This window comes from Lemur catta, chromosome 3 (assembly GCF_020740605.2).
Source record: "Lemur catta isolate mLemCat1 chromosome 3, mLemCat1.pri, whole genome shotgun sequence".
In the NCBI taxonomy this organism is placed as follows: Eukaryota; Metazoa; Chordata; class Mammalia; order Primates; family Lemuridae; genus Lemur; species Lemur catta.
The window spans coordinates 4,388,713-4,410,949 of record NC_059130.1 but is presented as its reverse complement, the minus strand read 5'-3'; the positions used below and the strand labels follow the sequence as shown (position 1 = coordinate 4,410,949).

Here is a 22,237-nt window from a genome sequence, read left to right as displayed (position 1 = left end):
ATGCCATGCAAGTATTTTTTTTTATGCAAGTATTTTAAAAGAGCAGTTTGTAGTGCAAGTAATTTTTCTGAACCAAATAAAGCAGCATAATTGAGTCTTAAATTTATTCCACCTCATTCAATTCAGCTCAGGTCTTAAGCTCATTAATATCCTTCAGGAAGTGGATTCTCTTGTCTAGTATACTAGTGTTCCTTTGACATAAGAAAATAGGATAAGCATGTTAGCAAGGACTTTATGTAAGCCAGTGATAAAAGTGTTTAAAAGGGTAAAGCCTAGTACAGAGCCATGTAGCAGAAAAACACAGGTATTTTTTAAAGGTTGATATCTGTTTGTTTGGAGTGTAGTTGCTCAAGCAATTATAAACCCATCTTATAATACTTGTATCTTATTTCTTAAATTTATCACAAGCCTATCAAGATACATTTTCTCAAATGTTATGCTGACATCTAGATATTTTGTCAATGTCTATGCATGAATGTGTATATACAAATCTACATATATACATATACACATCTACACATGCATGCACTCATATAAAAACATACATACATAGATATGCAATCATAATACTATCATACCTCATAGGTAGTTCCATAATGGCACGTAAATTGGCATTGTCTGTTGGTTTCTGCATCTTGCTCAACATTGGTATAAAATATTACTCCATCTCCAGAGCAGGATACAATCTGCTTATCATTTGTGCATGGTAGGAACTTTGCACTAAATATATTTGCTCGGTGCCCTGAACGAATTGTTGTCAAAACCTAAAACACATGGAGAAAGCAGTTCATGGTAATTTATTATTTTCTACAAAGAAATATTCATATTTAATATAACCATAGCCACTAATAAATCCTCATTAACATTCTCATCTCAGTGAAAGATTATCATTTGATTCCAAACTATTACAATCAGAAAAAAATAAGAATCTCACATATTTTCATTTTGTTCCCTCTGCAATGTGAATAAGATAGAGTATTATCAATTGGAATAGTGCCATGAAAATCAAATATGCGTATTTCTACCTAATTGGTTTATCTGACTCACTCATAAAGTCTCAGGAAATAAGGACTACTTTGACTTTTGAAATTGCTAGATGATTAAATTATTCCCTTTGAGGATAAAGAAACAAAAATAAACTGAATTTTAATGACACAAAATCAAAGTAATGAAATGCTATAAGGATACAGCCCAAGTCCAACATCCAATTCTTTAATTGTATTTAAAAGACCAGAATTACTGTGACAGCAAAAAACTACATCTGTGTTTACCCTTTGATCAGGTAAGTCTATATCCAGGAATTCACCCTTAAGACATACCCTAAACAACACACAAAAAAATACATACAAGGTTATTTACTGAGTTATAATAGCAAAACACAGGAGACTGGTTGAATAAACTACAGTACCTTCCCATAATGGATATACAGACTGAAGGTGAATAGGGAATATCTGTCGTGCTTTTAAAAAGTGATTAAAAAAAAAATAGGAATATGTCAAAGCACAGACAAAAAGTTGGTTTAAAATGTCCACAAAACAAATCCGGGACAATCTGAGCATAAAAAAGAATATCAGTGATAGATTATAATTAAAAATAAGCCCATAGTTTTTTTTAGAAAGGTGGTAGGGACAGAAGAAATGCTCTTATTTACAGAAGAATGTAATTTAGTAAATGTAGACAAATGATAATTTAAAAATCACTGTTTTGTAACTACATTATTACAACTGATTCAAACAGAAATCATCAATTAATATGAAAGCCACTGGATGAAAGGCTGTTAGGAAAGAGAATATTCACACAGTCTCAACATACCACCTAAAAGCTTATTATTATTAATAGTTACAAACGGTAACTATGGAGGCATCAAACTTAATATCACCAATAAAAGGACAAACTACATCAGGTACCACAATGTTACTTGTTGAGAACTTTTACCAAAAATGCTTAATCTTAATCTACTCATGAAGAAACAGTCAGACAAATCCAAACTGAGAGACATTCCATAAAACAACTAGCCTGACATGTCAACATTATGAAACATATAATTAACGTAAAGCCTTTAAACAAGATAAATGTAATGGCCTTTAACCCTGTCAGGTATTTTAGGATGGTTTATCAACTGGCTAACTACATGTAGGTCACTACTTACAGCCATTAATTTCTTAGTCGACAGGTCTTCTGCTTTGAATTAGTCACATTTTTAGCATTAGTCACAGTCACAAACTCTTAACAATTTGTGATTTACCTCTATTTAACAGGTTTATATGTAACTTGAGAAACAAAAGCAGGAACCTCCCTGCTTCATTTGCCACTGATAAACTGAAGAGGATTCCTTTATTAAACTAATTGAGATTCAGGGAGTAGAACATTGGGAGCCCCTTACTTTGGAACACATCTATAGATTTCAGATGCCCCCTCCAAACTTCCTTCGTTCCAGTGCTCCCCATCTCAGTGGCGTCAGTATCTACCCAGACAGCTGATCAAGCCAAAAACTAAGGAATCAGCTTTCATTTTTCTTTCCTTCATCCACAACATCAAATATACCAGTGAAGTCATGCCAAAATACATCTCAAATTACTTCTCGCCACCTCCAAGGATATTATCTTTGCCTGAGCCATCATCATCTCTTACCTGGATTATTTCAACGGCCTCCTATCTCCTACTTTCAGTCCTGTTCAAACTCTACTCTCCCAATAGCAGCCAGAGCTATCTTTCAAAAATGAAAATCGTATCATTTGCATGTTAAAAACCCTCCAGTGACTGCCCATTTCAATTACACTAAAATGTAAACTCCTTCATATAGCCTCTCAGGGGTGGGGAACCTGTGGCTTTCTATTAATAGATCCTAATGTGTGGCTTTTTGACTAAATCCAGATTTTATAGAACAATCCCTGCCTACCATTTGAACTTCATTTTGTACCACTCTCTAATTTATTAACAGATATTGTTGGAAAAACAAGTATCCATGTGTGTATATAGTTAATAATTTCAATGAAGTTTAGAATTTGCTTTTTAATTGTTGAAACTGAATCTATACAGCCAATACAGGTATGTATGCTACTGTAGGTAAACAGCAATAAGGCTGATAACAAATATACCTACACTTGGAACAGTTCTAATTTCTGATAGCTAGAGTTATTTGCTTAGTTGTGCTTTCCTTGGATCAATGCATTTTGATAGTTATTCAGAAAAAAAATCTAAGGATAATGTCCCAGAGAGGTAGAAGTTGGTAGAATAACTTAATCTGAGATGAAAATAATATACTGATAACTGCAGTGGTTACTAAATGTGAAGGTAGTCTGGTTATAACATCTATTACTCTGCTGATCACCAGGTTATTTTGGCTAAATAGCTGGCCAAGCAGGTATCTCCTTCCTCCTTCATCATGTCATATATGACCGTTTCAAAACTTAAAGCTCAGGCCGGGCGCGGTGGCTCATGCCTGTACTCCTAGCACTCTGGGAGGCCGAGGCGGGTGGATTGCTCGAGGTCAGGAGTTCGAGACCAGCCTGAGCGAGACCCTGTCTCTACTAAAAATAGAAATAAATTATCTGGACAACTAAAAATATATACAGAAAAAATTAGCCAGGCATGGTGGCGCATGCCTGTAGTCCCAGCTACTCGGGAGGCTGAGGCAGTAGGATCCCTTAAGCCCAGGAGTCTGAGGTTTGCTGTGAGCTGGGCTGACACCACAGCACTCACTCTAGCCCGGGCAACAGAGTGAGACTCTGTCTCAAAAAAAAAAAAAACTTGAAGCTTGGTCCAAAAGCATCCAGATAGTAGAAAGTGGTTTTTCAACACCTTGGTTAAAATCACCCCTCTCCCAATCTGACTTACAACCCTGTCTAAGGTACTGAGAATACAAATCTGCACTTTTCTTTTACTAAGATTTATTGGGCACCAACCATATGACAGGTAAATATAAATTTGCTAAGTGCTGAGGATACAAAAAGAAAAAAGAAATTGTCATTGTCTCAAAGAAGTTATAGTCTAAGTACATGCAAACAAATATAATATTAATATAATAATACAGTTATACACAAAGTACAAGACTATAGAAGAAGGAATAGCTACATGCGTCAAGGAAAGCTAGAGAAATAACACAAAAAAAGAGCTGAGACTTGAAGGGTGAATTTTAAATTTACCAAGTAGATGAGAGGTACATGGGAAAGTAGGAGATCTCACAAAGAGAGACGAAAACAAGCAAAAGCATACAGTAAAGGAAACATTTTAAGCTCTGAGGACTACAAGTAACTGGTTAAAGTCAAATCAAGAAAAGTCTTATATACACTGTACATTGCAAATTTCTTTTACAGAAGATGCTGTAAGGCCATCTCAGGGCTAACTTCCATCTTTTTCATCTATATCCTGAAGGGGTAGCCCTTTGAGGGTCCCAATGTATTATGGAGAGTCCCTATGCTACATATAGTTAAAATATAGTTGTAGTAATAAGGAATATCCCCAGTCTCTTAAATCTATTAAAAAATAAATGTTTCAAAACTCTTATTTGCAATAATTTTCCCATGAACTCATATAATCTAAAAATAGTCAAAGTGTAAGAACAGGTAATACCTGACTCAGGATCAAAAAATTTACTTTCCTATATAATAAATAATCATCACTGTTTTAAAATTCAAAAAAAGTCCTATATCATACCAAATTTGGATCTATTAAAACCACTATGTGAAAAAGATAAAGCCTTACTATAATTACAATCTTTAAAAGTGAAATCTGATTAATTTCTCAAGCTGGAAATGAGGAAGTTATCATTCTCACGAATATACATATTCTACTGGAAATCATGCATCAAAGTAACTGTTATTTCTTCAACAATAAACAAATAAAGGAGAAACAGAGCTTTTACAAATCACTCCTTTGGTACCCAGATGATTGTTTGGTATAATGTTAAGAGTTAAAATTCCGACAGTGATGATTAAAAAGCATTCTACATATACATTATTTCAGGAAATTTTCTCTATTATAAGAAAAGGGTTGTCCTAGTAATTGCTGACCTAAGAAAAGTAGGATTTGAAAACATTAAGCTTTCCCTTTGCTAAGCCAGGGCAAGTAAGTAAAATATCACTGAAACAAAATTATAACCTACTAATCAAAGACAGCCTCAATATGAACAATATGAATTTTTTTGGCTGATGGGCAACAAACACTTATTTAAATATCTTAACTATTTAAATGTGGAAAAATGAGAAATATATGAACAGTTGATTCTATAATACTGGAAATTTTAAACAAGACTTTGGTCTATCAAGCTACTACAATATCACTGATATAAAAATATTTGTATACTTTCTCTACATATGAACTCAGAAGCTAAGAGCCAATGAAAATCAAAACATAATTCTAATTAAAATTAAGTATGATATCCCAAGTCTACTGAATTGGATATCATAAAGCATTTCACTACAACATAGCCAATGCTTGTAAACTGATAAAATTTAGTTTCTTAAACTACTTGGCTGAAGATTAGATTCTGTGAGCCTAAAAATAAATTATAATCAGTAAGGTCCAACTTCAAACAACCAGCCAGGATCATTTATACATCATTATACAACCTAAGTGAATAAACAAAAAATTCTTTTAAAGGTAGAAAGAAACATAAATATAAAATATTAATATTAGAAAGGACTTTACAGATTATGACTCTCTTAATATATGAACAAAACGGCTGAGGAAAGTTTAAATAACTTGGCCAGGATGGTAGAAAACCAACATATATTCTCAAGTTATGGGTCTTGCAGAAAAAAAAAAAGAGAAAACCAACATATAAATCTATATAGACCATTATATTATACTAATCATAATGTAATTAAAAATTTTTATGGAATTGTTCTTCAAAGACCTAAATATTAATTACATCTCATATTATAGTAGTACCAAAAAGTAAACAGAAGTACAACTACTGTGCCACTTATCAAATCATTTCCTCTCAGCTCCAAAATTACCCTTCACTTTTACAGATTAGGCAATGGAACTGGTTCCTTTAAATATTTTTCCTTTGCCAGTCAGCATAATGTTAAACTTTGCCAGTGCAAAAATTTACTGGCACTGGAAGTATAATACAAAACAAAGGAGTTTGCTTCCTATTTCTGATGTGCTTCCTCAGCAGGATCCTGCTCAAAGCTTCACAGGTTCTTCATGCTAGGGACTTCCAGTGTGGGCAGCTTCTCCAGCAGCACAGCATCGGGGTTCTGTGGGGCAGCCAGCTTCTTCAGGACCCACCTACGGAATGAATGGTGCAACACCCAGCAGCTTCTCCTGCATCACCATCTCCCCATGTCCTGGAACATTCTGTAGCATACTACCTTTCATGAGATACCTTCCCTTAAACATCCGTTCCCTACTCCCTAGAGAGAGGTGTTTCAGCAAGTTCTTCCAGAAGGAGATGCCTGGCAAGTTCCACTAGCATAGAATCACTGGTCATCACTGAGACTTCTCCACCATCCAGTGAGCCAGGGCATACCCTCTTCAATAAGGTCTAGATCTCAGCACTGGGGGGAGGGGGGGGCTCTCCGTCCTAGGTTCAGTGGCAGCTCATTATTATACCTGTTATTTTTGTGTTTTAGAGTCCTCTTTACTTTTTAGTAACCAAGCCCTTACTACTTCAATCTCCTGTTATAGGTAGTATTTCTTTACATTAAACTTTCCCTGTTGGAATTATTGTGTGGTTTTTCTGACTGGGCCCTGACTAACACAACCACCAATATACAGTTGCTACTACAGCAAAAAAAAAAAAAAGTTCTTTTAAAGATACATTTTTGGAATTATTATTAAAATACATGTTAAAAGACTTAAGATATAGGAAATCTAACACAATCAGGACAGAAAAATGTATCGTTTGAATTGCGAGGTAGCTAGGAAATATTCCTATTCTTAAATGAGACTTTAAATGATCCTTTGAATGCTTCAGATCTTACAAATTTTAAAATAACTATTTAGTCATATTTCTATAATAGGTTTCCCTTTGTAATTGCAAGATCAAATGTAAAGGATGTCACACATTTTCTTTTTATTACAGTCAGCTGTTTATAGCTTTACCATTCAGTAGCTAAATTTTCCTGTAACCATTCTTATACACTGAACATTCAGTAGATATAATAAACACTTATCGGAAGCAGTAATTAAAGTTACCAAAGAGAAAATTATTTAATTCTTAGGTATTTCTTGACCTTCTGGTGAGGAGTTTTATTAGCTTATGATAATTTTTTGTTTACTAAACACCATTTTTAATTTTCTCTGTACCTCAAAAGATTGTCACATGGTAGTCACTTCACTGCCATGTCTAAAAATGTTTTAAACGCAACTAAATTTTCTAAAAGACTAAATTTCAAATTCTTAAGAAAATAAGAAAATTAACAATGACTATGCTTGGCAGCTTTGTCCACACTACTCTTACCATTAGAACAAATAACTTTTTAGAATGTTAATATATTAAGGTTATAGACAGAGGTAATTTTCTCAGTTAACTCATACTTTATACGTGGCACATTGTCTTCCCCCCTACCCCAAACAATGTTATTGAGATAATGTCACTTGTAGCTATTATTATTCACTTAGATAAAATGAAGCATATTTCAATTTTCTGGAGTTTAAGGCTAAATTAATCCCTAAGGAAACCAATGGACCTATGTGTGTGTAATAACTTATAAATTATACAATTAAGTTTAACAAAATAATGGGCAAATGTCCATTCCATCATTATTTATAATTTCACTTCTAGTTTCCTTTTTCTCTCATTAAGTTATATATATATATTTTTTAACCACTTTACCTTTCTGCTGTAAGGATTACTAATTACTAACTTGGTGTCATCTGAGCCAGATAAAATATATTCTCCAGTGTCATTCCAACATATTGTATTAACCTAAAAAGAAAGCAAAAAAGAAATATAAGCAAACTGGAAATAATGGAATTATGCCATCTTTTATTCACCTGATGGTACGAAATTTATAGCACTGATGAGGTCATATCTACCTTAAAAAGTATTTAACAGTTTACATATTGAAAAAATAGACTTCCAGTTTCCAGTTTCACAGGTAAGAAGCTTGGAAGTCACCACTCCATCCTAACAAGTAAGAAGCTGAACAGACTACAAAATTAACAACTCCTCTTAGATTACTCAGAGAGGTCAAGATGCAAGACAAACTGCTATCCTCAAGACTGGAGAGACCAGTAGGTAAATAAAAGGAGTCTTGGCTTACCAGAGCAGAGACTCAAGAGAGGAAACCTCTGTAAAACACAGGGCCGGGGTAAGAAAACCTGAACTATAATTGATAAATTGCTAGAGGTCTGGAAAGGACAAGTCTAACTGTTAAAAGCTCTAGGGGGATCCAATCATAGGGAATTGGGTGGGATCCTCTATTTTTGAGTTTTAATTCCAGGATCTCAACTAGGTTTTCATAATAAATTTCAGAGAAAAATCCTCTCTGCCTCCAACAGGGGGAGGGAAAAAGAAAACATTTTCAAATACACCAGAGTACTCTGTTCTTAACAAAGTCTGCCCTCAGGAGAATCTGTTTAACCACGCTTAACCCACTGGGGTTCTATCAGAGCCCACAGACCTGGGGGAAGAGAAATACCCAACTCTAGCCAATTCTAGGCTTCCACATAGGGGAATAAAAATACCCAACTCCAGCTCACTCTATTAACCTGACCCACCTAAGAGGGGTTTGGCAGGTGGACTAAGAATCCCTTATGAAGTTCACAGTCCAGGGCATAGACTCATTAAGAGACAGAGACCAAATCATACAACTATAGAACATCTCCTCTCCCCCTACACCTTACCACTACATTACTAAATACCTGTTTACACACTATCTTTTAACCAGTACATCATATCCAGCCATTATGAAAAACTCAAGGCATACCAAAAGGCAAAAATATAATTTGAAGACACAAAGTATCAGAACTAAACATAGCAGGGACGTTGGAACTATCAGACTGGGAATTTGAAACAACTATGATTAACATGCTAAGATCTCTAACGGATAAAGTATACAGCATGTAAGAACATACGGCCAATGTAAACAGAGATGGAAATTTGGAAAAAAATAAAAAAGAATTGTTAGAGATTAAAAAAAACAATGTAACAGAAGTGAAGAATGCCTTTGATGAGCTTATTAGTAGACTGGACATGGCTGAGAAAATAGTCTCTGACCTTGACGATATATGAATAAAAACCTACAAAACTGAACAGCAAAGAGAACAAAGACTGAAAAAAACAGAATACCCAAGGACTGTGCAACAATTACAAAAGTTGAAACTAAAGCATAATGGCACACCAGAAGGAGGAGAGAGAAAAGACGAAATAGCTGACATAATATTATTGCAAAGTTAACTAGCAACAGAAAAGAAAAAAAAAAGATAAAATAATAATGGCTGACAATTTCCCCCAAATGAATGTCAGACACCAAATCACAGATCCAGGAAGCTCAGAGAACACCAACCAGGATAAATACAAAAAGAACTACACCTAGGCATGTCATTTTCACAAACTAAAGAAAATCAAAGGTAAAGAAAAAATCCTGAAAGAAGCCAAAGGAAAAAACAAAGAAGAGCAAATAAAAGAATTACATCTAACTTCTACTCAGAAATCATGTAAAGAGAAAGCAAAGTGTGAAATATTTAAAACATTAAGAGAAAAAAAAACCACCAACCTAAAATTCTGTACCCTGAAAACTTACCCTGCAAAACCAAAGGACAAATAAAGATTTTCTCAGATAAACAAACATTGAGGGAATTTGTTGCCAGTAGACCAACCTTGTAAGAAATGTTGAAAGGAGTTCTTTGAGAAAAGGAAAATAATATAGGTCAGAAACTTGGATCTACATAAAGAAAAGAGTATCGAAGGAGGAATAAGTAAAAACAAAATAAAAACTTTTACTTATTCTTAATTGATCTCAATTACTGTTCAAAATAACATTATTATAACAATGTATTTGATTATGTGTGCATATGTATATATCACATATATATGAAAATATACTTATGGATGCTTATAAGTAAGTGAAATGAATGACAGCAATAACACAAGGTACAAGATAAAGAATTTAAGATTATTTTGTACTCATCCTACCTATGAAGTGCTATGGCATTATTTGAAATAAAATAGACTTGGATTAGTTATATGTGTATATTGCCAACTCTAAGGCAACCACTAAAAAAGTTTAAAAAAGGAATATAACTGATAAATTCTAAAGGAGAGAATGAAATCACATAAAATGCTCAAGTAGAACCACAAAAGGCAGAAGAGTGGAAGACAAAAACAGGAACAAAGAGCAAGAGTAACAAATAGACAGCAACAAATACGGTAGATATTAATCCAACTATATCAATAATCATTTGATTTACAGGTTTTTGTTTTTGTTTTCAGACAGGGTCTTGCTCTGTTGCCCGGGCTAGAGTGTAGTGGCATCATCACAGCTCACTGCAACCTCCAACTGCCAGGCTCAAGGTTATCCTCCTGCCTCAGCCTCCTGAGTAGCTGGGATTATAGGCATGCTGCCACCACACCCAGTTAATTTTTTTTTTCTATTTTTTTTGTAGAGATGAGGTCTCACTATGTTGCTCAGGCTGGTCTCAAACTCCAGACCTCAAGCAGTCCTCCTGCCTTGGCCTCCCAATGTGCTGGAATTAAAGGCATGAGCCACCACACCAGGCCCAGTTTTATGTTTTAATGTAAAACTTTAGTCTCCCATTGTATTATAGTTAGTCACAATCCCTTCTAGGAGGATTGGGGCATTTCATCAAACATTTAGACATGTAGTATTAAAGGCCTTCAGAGTTAAAAATTAACTATTACTTACACAGCCATCATGCACATTTAGGGTTGCTTCAAGTTTTAATCTTTGGATAAATTCTCTTCTTCCTGTTTAAAAAGAAAGAAAAAACTAAATAAAGCATACAACTCGTTGGTGAGAAAAGTATAATATTGAAGAGCCTAGGATCTGGCATAATAAGGTAGATTCAAGCTCTAATTTCAGTTCTGCCATTTTATAAACTAAGTGATATTGGGCAAATTAACCTCCTTTTAAGCCTTAATTTCCTCTTTAGATACCTATCTTATGTGGTTATTCTAAGGACAAAATGATTCAAGGACAGCAAGGGCTTAGCACAGTGTCTGGACCACAGTAAATGCTCAAATGTTTCCTCATTCATTCATTCATTCAACGAATATTTATTAAGTACTTTGTTTCAGGTAATGTTCTAGAAGGTAGGACTACAGTGGTAAAATAAAACAAAAAGATTTCTGCCCTCTAGTGAGAGGACAAAGATAATAAACAATATGCCAGTTGGTTAAAGCATCTATTTTTAAACATATCTAAATTTTAGAAATGTCAAAGTATTTTAAAGTTAATTTTACAATGATGAAATTTGGCAGCAAACATAAAATCAGCCTAAATGCCCATCAATAACGGAATAGTTAAAATATTGCAAAAATAGAGTAAGTCCCTTCTTTGAAAAAGAGAAATATGTCCCTTTAAAGAATGAATCATCTTTGCCAAAGATAGATCAAAAAGCATGTTAACTGAGAAGCTGTAACGAAAGGAAGCTGAGTTTATGACAAAGAATGATAATTAAGTAATCAGGCTAGTGAGATCGCTAATTAAATTTGCCTGTATTTTTTGTATGCTGTCACAAAGGGCAGATTTCTCTACTGTGCTTTCTTGCCATTCAATGTAAAGATCGAGATCCTCTTGAAGCCAATTTATTTCTTTCTTGTTTTTTAACTGGTAAGATGGCTAGGTAAAGGACGACCATATAGGTTAAAAAAAATAAACAATTATGGATAATTATGGGAGTTTTTTGGGAAGGCAGATAGATGTTCTATAGTTCCTAAACTTATTGGAATAAAACAACCTAAAGACATTCAGTAAAGTGTTTTCATGAACTAGGTTGTATTTTACATAATTACCTTTTCAAATCACAAAAAGATACTCATAGTAGTAAACAGATTTTTTACAACTCATTTCCTTTTGGCCAAAGGCAGGCTTGGTAATCTGGCTTATAGTTAAGAAACAAGGTATTCAAATTAATAATATGACAATTAGAACTCACTAAAATGCTAAAGTACTTGAAACTTTTTTTCCAAATTTTTAACACCTGAATTTGAAAACACACTTCTAGCCATTTTGATCTGGAGAAAATGGCAGTAGGACATAAGAGAATAGAAGACAAAGTTGTTCTAGCAAGAACTCTTTAACATATGAAATTTATACATACAAGCATATAGTGAGACATGATATAATTAAATAGTTCCTGAATGATATTTTTGTATGTGACTTTCGAGATAAAACAGATTGTGTTGTCCATCCATCTCATAAAGTGTGCTCCTAGAGCACACTAACAAAAACCATCTACTATTACCGTTTTAGTAATTAAATGCAGTACCAAGAAACAGAAGCTAAAAGTCACCATAAAATAAGAACTGAGTCCCTCAAAATAAAAATAAACTCACACTTGAATGCTATTAAAAACTGTGAAGGGTCTGTCTGGCCTATTTGCAAGATAACCAATTAGCCTGGCACCATTTCTTGGATGCTGGCAAAAGACACAAGACTCCTACATCAGAGGCAAAAAATTTTACTAATCACAGCACAGCAACCAGCATGAGCTTCAAGTCTGCATTTGTTACTCTTGTCCCCCAAATCTCATAGGGAACTCAGAGAGGCCTGAATGGATGCTACGCATGTAAAAGGTTTAAACCACAGCTAAGGAACCCTGCCTGAACTGAGGGAACCCAAATCTTACATCAAGCAAACCTGCCTGACCTTCGGAGACATCATTGTTACAATACTAGAAAATAAACAAACTTGCTCTCTGCTCCAGAGGGAGATACTGTATCTTCCAAGGCTGTTCACTATACAAACATCGCTGGAAAGACAGTCCAGAACAAAGCTAGTGCTTCTGCTCATAATATGTGCATAATAAATTCAAAAGAGCCATGAAGAATCTTCTCCCAATGATTACGCACTTTTTATGGATGAAATTGCCATTGTGGCTTCTTACTCAAGTCTTTCTGCAACCCAAGCTGCCTCTTTACATTAGTAGACTTTAAGCTCCATAAGAAAAGGACACTCTTTTGTTCACCAAAGTTTTCCAAGTGCCTAGAACAGGGCCTACCACAAAGCAGGTATTTCACACACATTTGCTGAATCAATGAAGAAATTATTAGCATCATAATATCCATTCTGTTCTGTAATCTGTATTATCACTCAATAATACATGGCAAACATCTTTCAATGAAAATAAATACAAAGCTATTGCTCATTTTTAATCACTGTATAACTTACTAAACAGCTTTGTAATTTATTTATTCATACAACTATCTCCCTTACTAGACTCTGAGATACTTGAACAAGAAACATCGGGACAAGGTTTAAATATCTAACTTGAAATATACTACACTTTTGCTGCACAAAATTTATTCTCTCAGGCTTTAGTTCCAAGGAGAGATGGAACAAGAACTATTTCATCTTTGGTAGAGCATAGGACAAAAGAGGTGACTGACACTGGAGTATGTAAGAAGAAACCTGCAAAAATTTAAATGAATGCTTAAATGCCAATTATGCACTAGAGAGAGTTTAGATTTCTCTGGGAACCCTGGATACAAGCAGAGTCTGCACTCGGTCACAAGCAATTTTCCATGAGCTCTCACCAAGTACTCATAAGAAACAGTGAAAAGGGGGCAGGAGACTTGAGAGAGCCCCTGTCTGGTAGGGCACAGGAATGAAACTCCACTCACTTTCTAGGCCATGCTCTCATGGGAAACAAAAGCCTTAAGCTAAGGGGTGAAACCTTAGCAAACAGTCTCAGTAAAGGTTCACTACCTCTGAGACAGGAAACCACCACCTCCCTGTTTCAGGCAAAGGCAAACGTTTTGTCCTAAGCAAGGGGCACAAATTAATTGCCTATCCTTAAGGGAGGAGCAGGAAACCCCTTTCCATTCCTACCATGAACTTTACAATAAACAACAAGCAAAACAGAAGCGTAGCGGTTGTGAGATATGTCAACTCAACTAGACTGAACTACTGTTTTCCAGAATTCCTTTCCTGTATGTTTCTGGTTAGGGTGAAATCACCAATCATTTTTGCACAAGACTTGGAGAGGGGAAGTAAAGCAACAGCCATATTGGTTTTCATGCCTAGAAGGTAGGAGCAGAGGCTTGTGTAATTCACAACCATTATTGCTTATCTGCTGCCCTGTTGGAGTGAGCAGCAACTTGACCTATAACTGTCCCACATTTCTCTGGTTCCTCCTTTAGCTTCTTCAAATACTGGACCAATTATATATGTAAGTCCATAATAAAGGGTGCTAATTTTTCCTGTAGAGCACCCACATCAATTAGACTGGAGATGGTGAGATCTGACACAGATTCTGTCATGAGATCCGGCTCATGCGCATAGGTTCAAGCTTACCCTTGCTTCCTCCTACGTTATAACAACCTTCCCTTCCTAACTGTCAGACCTTTGGATATAAAGCCCCAGCATCAGACAAGAAGAGAAGAGAACAACTTTACAGAGACTGTTTAGTGAGTATCCACAATGATATATGGTAAAATCCCTATGCCGTGTCTTTGTGTGTATGTATGTGTATGTATTAATAACTCCCAGGGGTCCTGATTCTCTGATTGAATCTATTCATGATAAGCACTTTCAGCAAACTAGGAATAGAGGGAAACCTCTTCAGCCTGAGAAAGAGCACCTATAGACATGATACTGAATGGTGAAAGACTGAATATTTTCTACCTAAAATCAGGAACAAGACAAGGATGCTCACTCTTACCACTATTATTAAACACAGTATTAGAAGTTCCAGCCAATGCAATAACATAAGAAAAAGAAAGAAAAAAACCACAGAAATTGGATAGAAAGAAACAAAACTATCCCTACTGGAAGGTGGCATGATTATCTATGTATAAAACCGGCAGGAATATACCCAAAAAACTTCTTGAACTGACAAGTGAGCTCACAAAGGTCACAGAATGCAAGATCAACACACAAAAAAAGAATCACATTTTTATATATTGACAACGAAAATGTGGAAATTGAACTTAAACATAGTACCATTTATAATCGCTCCAAAAAATTAAAGATTTAGGCATAAATTTAACAAAACATGTTGAGGATTTGTATCCTGATAATTATAAAATGCTGATGAAAGAAGTCAAAGACCTAAATAAATAGAGTGACATACCATGTTAATGGACTGGAAGACTCAACATAGTAAAGATGTCAGTTCTTCCCAAACTGACATCCCATTCAGTTTGGGAAGTCCACTCCCTTATGGGAGTCCATTCCCATAAGTCAATACCTATTCAAAATCCCAGCAAAGTATTTGGAGACATGGACAAGTTTATTGTAAAATTTACATGGAAAGGCACAGGATCTGGAACAGCTAAAACAATTTTGTGAAAGATAAGGTAGGGAAAAAAAAAATCACTCTACCCAGATGTTAACGTGTACTATGAAATATATAGCTACAGTAAGCAAGACACTATAATATTCACAGAGGGATAAATATACACATCAACTAAACAGAATAAAGAACTCAGAATTAGATTCATACAAGTATGTCCAACTGATTTTTAACAAAGGTATAAAAGCAATTCAATGAAGGAACTATAGCCTTTTCAACAAATGGTACTGGAGTAAGTGGACATTCATAGGCATAAAAATGAACTTCAATCTAAACTTCACATCTTATCCAAAAATTAACTCAAAATGAATCCTAGATTTAAATGTAAAACTATAAAGTTTTACAAAAAACGCAGGAGACAATTTTCAGGATCTAATGATAAGAGTTCTTAGACACAATACCAAAAGCATAACCCTTAAAAGAAAAAATTGATAAAATGGATCACACCAAAATTAAAAACCTTTGCTCTGCAAAAGACTCTGTGAGGAACATGAAAGATAAACTACAAACTAGGTGAAAAGATTTGCAAACCATGTATCTAACAAAGGACTAGTACCTAAAATACATAAGGAATTCTCAAAACTCAACATTTGGAAAAAATTAAATAATCCAAATAGAAAATGAACAAGAGACATTAAGAGACATTTCATTGAAATTATATAGATGGCAAATAAGCACATGAAAGAATGTTCAACAACATACCCATTAGGGAAATGCAAATTAAAAAACCACAATGAAATATCAGTACATAGCCATCAGAATGGCTAAAATAAAGTTGATAATATCAAATGCTGGAGAGGATACAGAGAAACTGGATTACTCACATGTGGCTGACAGGAACGAAAAATGGTGCTGGAAAAAGAGCATGGCATTCTTAAAATAAATTAAATAATGTGCTTATCATATGGCCCAGTAACTGCATTCTTTAGGCATTTATCCCAGAGAAATGAAAATTTACGTTAATACAAAAACCTGTACATGAATGTTAATAACCGCTTTATTCTTAATAGCCCAAAACTGGAAACAACCCAAATATCTAACAACAGGTGAATGGTTAAACAATTATACATCCAAACCACAGACTACTATTCAATAACAAAAAGGAATAAACTATTTATATATGGAACAACTTGGATGGATCTCAAGAGAATTATGCTGAGTGAAAAAGTCAATCTCAAAATGTTACACACTGTCATTTGTAAGGTTATATACATACGTTAGCTACGTAACATTCTTAAAGTTACAAAATAATGGAAATGGAGAACAGATTCATGGCTGCCGGGGCAAGAAGTGGTGGAGAGGAAAGGATACAGCTGTGTCTATAAAAAAGTATCACTGAAGATTCTGGTGATGGAACAGTCTTGTGTTTTAACCACATTAATCTATTAAAATCAACATTAGTCCATTAAACTTAATTAAAATTCATCTGTTAAACTGTACAGAACGAACACATACACGCACACACAGGAGTGCACTGACTGTATCCATGTCAATTTCCAGGTTGTGACACTATGCTAGAGTTATACAAAATGTTATCACTGGGGGGAACTGGTCAGAGGGTATATGGGATCTCTTTGTATTATTTCTTACAACTGCATATTCATTTACAATTATCTCCAAATAAAAATTTTTTTAAAGTATTTTAAAAAAACCTATGCACAAAGAAAACTCCAAGCCCAGATGGTACCAATGAGGAGATCCATCGAACATTTAAGAAAAAAGTAATTTCAATTCTATATAAACTGTTCAGAAAAAAATAACACATCCAAACTCATTTATGAGGCCAGCATTATCCCGATACTAAAACCAGGTAAAAACACTACAAGAAAACTACAGATCAATATCCTTTATGAACATAAGCACAAAATTCTTACCAAAATTGAAGCCATCGATATATAAAGGATCATTTACCATAATCGAGTTGGAATTAGCCCAGAATTGAATGTTGGCTCAACATTCAAAAATCAATCAATATGTTACTATAACACATTAACAGTATCAGTAATAAAAAATCATAAAATCATCTCAAGAAATGCAGAATAAACCCTGACAAAATTCAACAGCCAGTCATGATAAACACTATCAGTGATCTAGGAATAGAAGTAAACTTCCTCAATCTGATAAAGGGCATTTATAAAAAACCTACAGCCAACAACATACTTAATAATGAAAGACAATGCTTCCCATCTACAATCTAGAATAAGGCAAGGATGCCCACTCTCACTACTTCTACTCAAGATTCTACTGAAGTCCCGCTCCAGTGAGGGAGGGCCGATGGAAGAAAGGAAGGAAAGCATACAAGTGGAAATTACAAGAACTGATGAGTAGGTTTAGTGAGGCTGCAGAATGTAAGGCCAATATAAAAAAAAAAAAAATTCATTGTATTTCTATATACCGGCAATTATCAGTATACTGTATTTTATGATTATAATTGACAGTCAATTTTCAGTCATAAAATCATACATTTTTCAACTTTCATTGAAATTTCAAGACAAGAGAAACAAAATACAGATATTCCATTATTTTCCGCAGAGGCTAAAAAAGGAGTCAGAACTTATGGACCTTCATATAACTTGGCAACACATTAGGAAGAACCTGGTAATGCAGAACATAGATGTATTCAGTATACATTAAAGTATATTCTCTCTTTTTTATTTCCAAACACCAACTTGAACTAGGAATAATCTCAATGAAAAAGTATCCATTTCAATACATACTGACTCTAATAATATTCAAAAGACACTGACTTCCTAAAACCCTCACAAAAAGACTAGATTTCAATCTCCACCAAAAAAATTTTCATTGGCTGCCTAATCATAATTTAAACATTTTATACTAAACATTTTACACATTATAGCAAGAACCTGTTGAAAAGTTTCTTAAAATTACTTTTTTGTCACTTACTATCTTTTAATTTAGAAGGGTTAGAAAGTGTAAATTTAAGTTGTAGGCAAGTCTGTCCACAAAAGGAGAAAAATATAGGTAGAAACAGGAAATGTACCGAAATAATAGTTTTTATTATAAGCAATGTTTATCTTTATAAAACTGTACATACATATGGAAATGAAATATGTGTGGCTACAATGATATTATAACAATCACTGGAAACCAAAAGCACTACTCTACTGCTAGTATAATTAAAGAAACTTTGAAACATTTAAACCTATAGGTGTCTCAGACTCTGTCCTCTGACAATTATTCTTTAAAAAAAAAAAATCATACATTAGAATTTAGATCAGGCTCAAGAAGATTACAATGCCTGGCCTAGCTTCTGAATCCATGCTAGTCCAAAACAACACACTATTGGCTCAGGTGAATTTTCTGCATTTGGGAGCTACAAGTAAACACATACATCTTTTTCTCATAAATAACCTATGGGAAATTATACATCTTTATTCCCACAACATAAAAAGGATATTTTGTGAACTGTAATTTTGTTTGATGAGAAGAAAAGGGGTAATTAATCAATTTAAGTAAAATCAATTAAAAAGCTTGGAAACATATGTGTTATGGTGAAATAATGTGAAATGTAAATGTTACAGGAAAAATCTGTCCATTTGTTCTATCCCAATTTTACTGTTATTTAGCAGTAATTCATTATAAGAAATACAAATAAAGTAAATATAACGGAAAAATATTTAATCTCAATCTTGTAGCTAATCATAATGTATAAATATTGAAGTCTTTTAAAAGAAGGAATCTATGTACTTTCTAAAATCTTTGGGCATGGAATTTGACTTTTAAAAGGAAGGCTTTATAAGAGTACTGCAGTTGAAAAAGTCATTTTATCACCACAAAAAAAAGTAATTTCATGAGGTGTATTTTAATTAGCTTGATTGTATATATCAAATTATCAAGTTGTAAGTTGTATACTTTAAATATATACAATTTTAAACTGTCAATTATACCTCAATAAAACTGGGGGAAAGTCATTTCTTTTAAAAGCATCATTAATTCAGACACTACTAATGTGGATTTTGCTGTTTTATGAATGCAGAGATAAGGTTAGCACTGAAGTGTGGAAGAGTCGGATAAACTAATGGTGTAAAGGCCGACTAAGGGTAAAGACCAAGAAATTACTGTTCTTTACAAACTATTTTCAAATACTTAGAAAACCACTATTAAAGAAGCTGTTTCAAAAATGTGCTTACTATAAATACACACTATCAGACTTAAAATATTACTTAAGATAAAGAACTCCCTATACACATACATATATTTAAAGAACTATAGTTCAGGCTTTCTGCTAAAGCCAGTGGACCTTCAATTTCCCTGCACCCAACACACAAACTCCACTTCCATTAGGGAGTTAGAGTAGGAAGGGAAAAACAAAGTGTATGGTTTTTTTATATTTTAATTAACTCAATCATAGATACAGCTGAATTAATTGAACCAGAAGTAAACATTAATATATAAAACTACACATAAGTGCTTATTTAAAGTGCCCAAGTAATTGAGATGAGGACCAAATTATATTCATCCATGCAAACCAATGTTGATGTTTGTTTTAAGCTAAAATTAAGTTCTCAGAAAAAAAAATTCTAAAAGAAATATTGCACACCTTTTTAGGTTTATGGCTTTAATAAGTACTCTCTACAGATGTTTAATTTTAAAATGATTAATCACCACTCTAGGTACTTATCCTACAACAAATGCACAAAGTCACGTACAAGTATGTTCATTGGCAGTGCTGTTAGTAATGGTGAACGTTCATTTAAAGAAAGGTTGAGTAGACTATGGTACTTCATACTGTTAACTACTGTGTAATAATTTAAAACGCAAAATGGATCTGTTTTTAGATCCATTTTGCCTTTTAAATTATTACACAGTAGTAATGGAAAGATCTCCAAAAAGTACTGTAGAAAAAGCAAGTTGCAAAACAATGCTTACAAAAATGATACCATGTATTCAGTTGTATTCTCTCTCTCTCTCTCACACACACACACCCCTACAGCATTTTTATATATACGTATGAGCTTGTAAGAAGAAAAAGGTCTGGAAAAATATTCAGAAAACAGAAAACATTATTACCTCTAAGGGCAGGATGGAAGTGGAGTGGGAGGGATCACAGGGATTTTTGCTTCATTTTTATTGAATTTTTATAAGGAGAATGTATTTATGCTATTCGAATTACTAAAAAGCAACAATTTAGAAATTGCAGACTAACCTGTCTTAAGTAACTTACAAACCAGAACTTTGTTGTTGGCTGTAACGAGATTTCATTTTCTTCTATTTATTTGAAATCAAAAACAAATACCACCAACAAATACTTTTTTCTAACAAGAAGTGATAAGTTGGAAAGCAAAAAATTATTTGATGCTGTCTGCCTTACCTCCGAAAAGAAAAGGTAATAAAAAGAATGCACAGAAAGAAACAGAAAACACCCTTACTGAGCACGTCCACTTTTAAGAAACAACTTTTTAGTTGACACAGGCGTGACCCAGAATCCTCACAAAACAATGTTATCCAAAACCAAACCAAAAAGAAAAAGTGGACTAGTGTTCCCTCAGGTACTGAAGGTTGTTTTTAGAAAGCTTAACTGGGAAACAGTAAATGCCAAGTGTGTTTTCCAGGGGTGGGAAGAGGAACGTGAAACCCTACACCGGCTTTGCGCGGTCCAAACGGGCTGCACGGCGGGGTGGAACCGGGAGCGCGCGGGGGCGGGGAGCTCGGCCGTCACTTTTAGGCTCTGGCTCGGCGCCGCGCAAGTTCACGCCGAGTCTGTGCCGACCCCGGAGTCCCTGAGCGTGGTCAACGCGTCGCGGCTGACACCTGAACCCTCTGGAGACTGAAGGGCAGGGTCTGGGCAACAAAAACTTCGGTTCTCGGGTTGAGCGGGGAGAGAGCGCAGGAGAAGAGCAAAAGCGCCAACTTTTGCTCTAAACGCTGCAGCTCCGTGAGGTTCCGCGAGTCTCCTCCTGAGTCCCCGACCCAGCAGCGACCCCAGCACCTTTCCGAGCCCCAGCACCTTCTGCCCGTGGCCCAGCCCTTCGAGGAAAACCTAGCGAGGGCGGCGTCCGACAGCACGCCCAGGGGGCTTGACGGTGGCGGGCCCGGGCGCGCAGTCCGGAGGCCGAGCCCCACCCAGCACCCCGGTCCCCGGGCGCCCCTGCCGAGGCGCCGTCCCACCTCCAACAGCCCCGGCGGCGCGACCCCCTCCCCCACCTCTGGGCGGCGACCTCAGCGCCCCCGCCCTGGGGCCCTCGCTCACCCAGGTAGCGGCTCCGGAGCCGGGACGGGTCCTCCAGCCCGAGGGACCTTTTCCTCACGTCCCACAACAGGTGTGGGAAGGAGCCACCCCGAGACATGGCTCTGCCGGAGCCGGGGTGGGAGGGGAGACCACCGGTGGGGGAGGGGAGGCGGGGGAGGGGACACGCGGATCAACACCCGGGCCGCACGGGCACCATCCGCGCGCCGGGACTCGCGGGCGCGGCGTTAGACCGAGACGGCAGCGGCGGCGGCGCCGCCCCGGCCCCCGAAGCCCGGCCGCACCCGGGCAGGAGCTCGCTCCATACTCTCCTCCTCAGACTACCCAGAACATCCCGAGATCAGCAACAGTCTCCTCCCGCGGCCCCCCTCAACGGCAGGAGGCGGGGGCGGAGGCGGTCGCGGCTCCTCCCTCTCCTCCGCCGGGACACCCTCCCTTCCACGCCTTTCTCGCGAGAGGATGAGCACCCTGGAACGGAGGCCAGTGTGCGCCACGGCTTCCCTCACCCTGGAGAAGTGGATTCAGGCCGCTCTAGCCAAAGCCTTAATTCTCTATGGATAAAAGAGGCGTAGAAAGAGAAGAAGTTGGTGTCTGTAG

At 36.0% G+C, this 22,237-nt stretch overlaps 1 protein-coding gene across 6 annotated transcripts in view; it reads right to left on the bottom strand.

Annotated features, from left to right (window-relative positions):
- The window catches only part of DCAF6 (DDB1 and CUL4 associated factor 6), a 125,950-nt gene extending 103,853 nt beyond the window's left edge, over positions 1-22,097 (bottom strand). For 5 of the 6 annotated variants that reach the window (XM_045546636.1, XM_045546637.1, XM_045546638.1 and 2 more), the window contains exons 1-4: positions 21,644-22,048; positions 10,821-10,882; positions 7,787-7,879; positions 579-764 (exon numbers count right to left, since the gene is read on the bottom strand). In XM_045546636.1, coding sequence (XP_045402592.1) covers positions 579-764; positions 7,787-7,879; positions 10,821-10,882; positions 21,644-21,740 — 438 coding nt within the window. In that variant the 5' untranslated portion in view covers positions 21,741-22,048. Of the gene's footprint in view, positions 1-578; positions 765-7,786; positions 7,880-10,820; positions 10,883-21,643 lie in introns of all 6 variants that reach the window. The other variant, XM_045546634.1, reaches the window with a different exon arrangement.
- Positions 22,098-22,237: the final 140 nt, after the last annotated feature.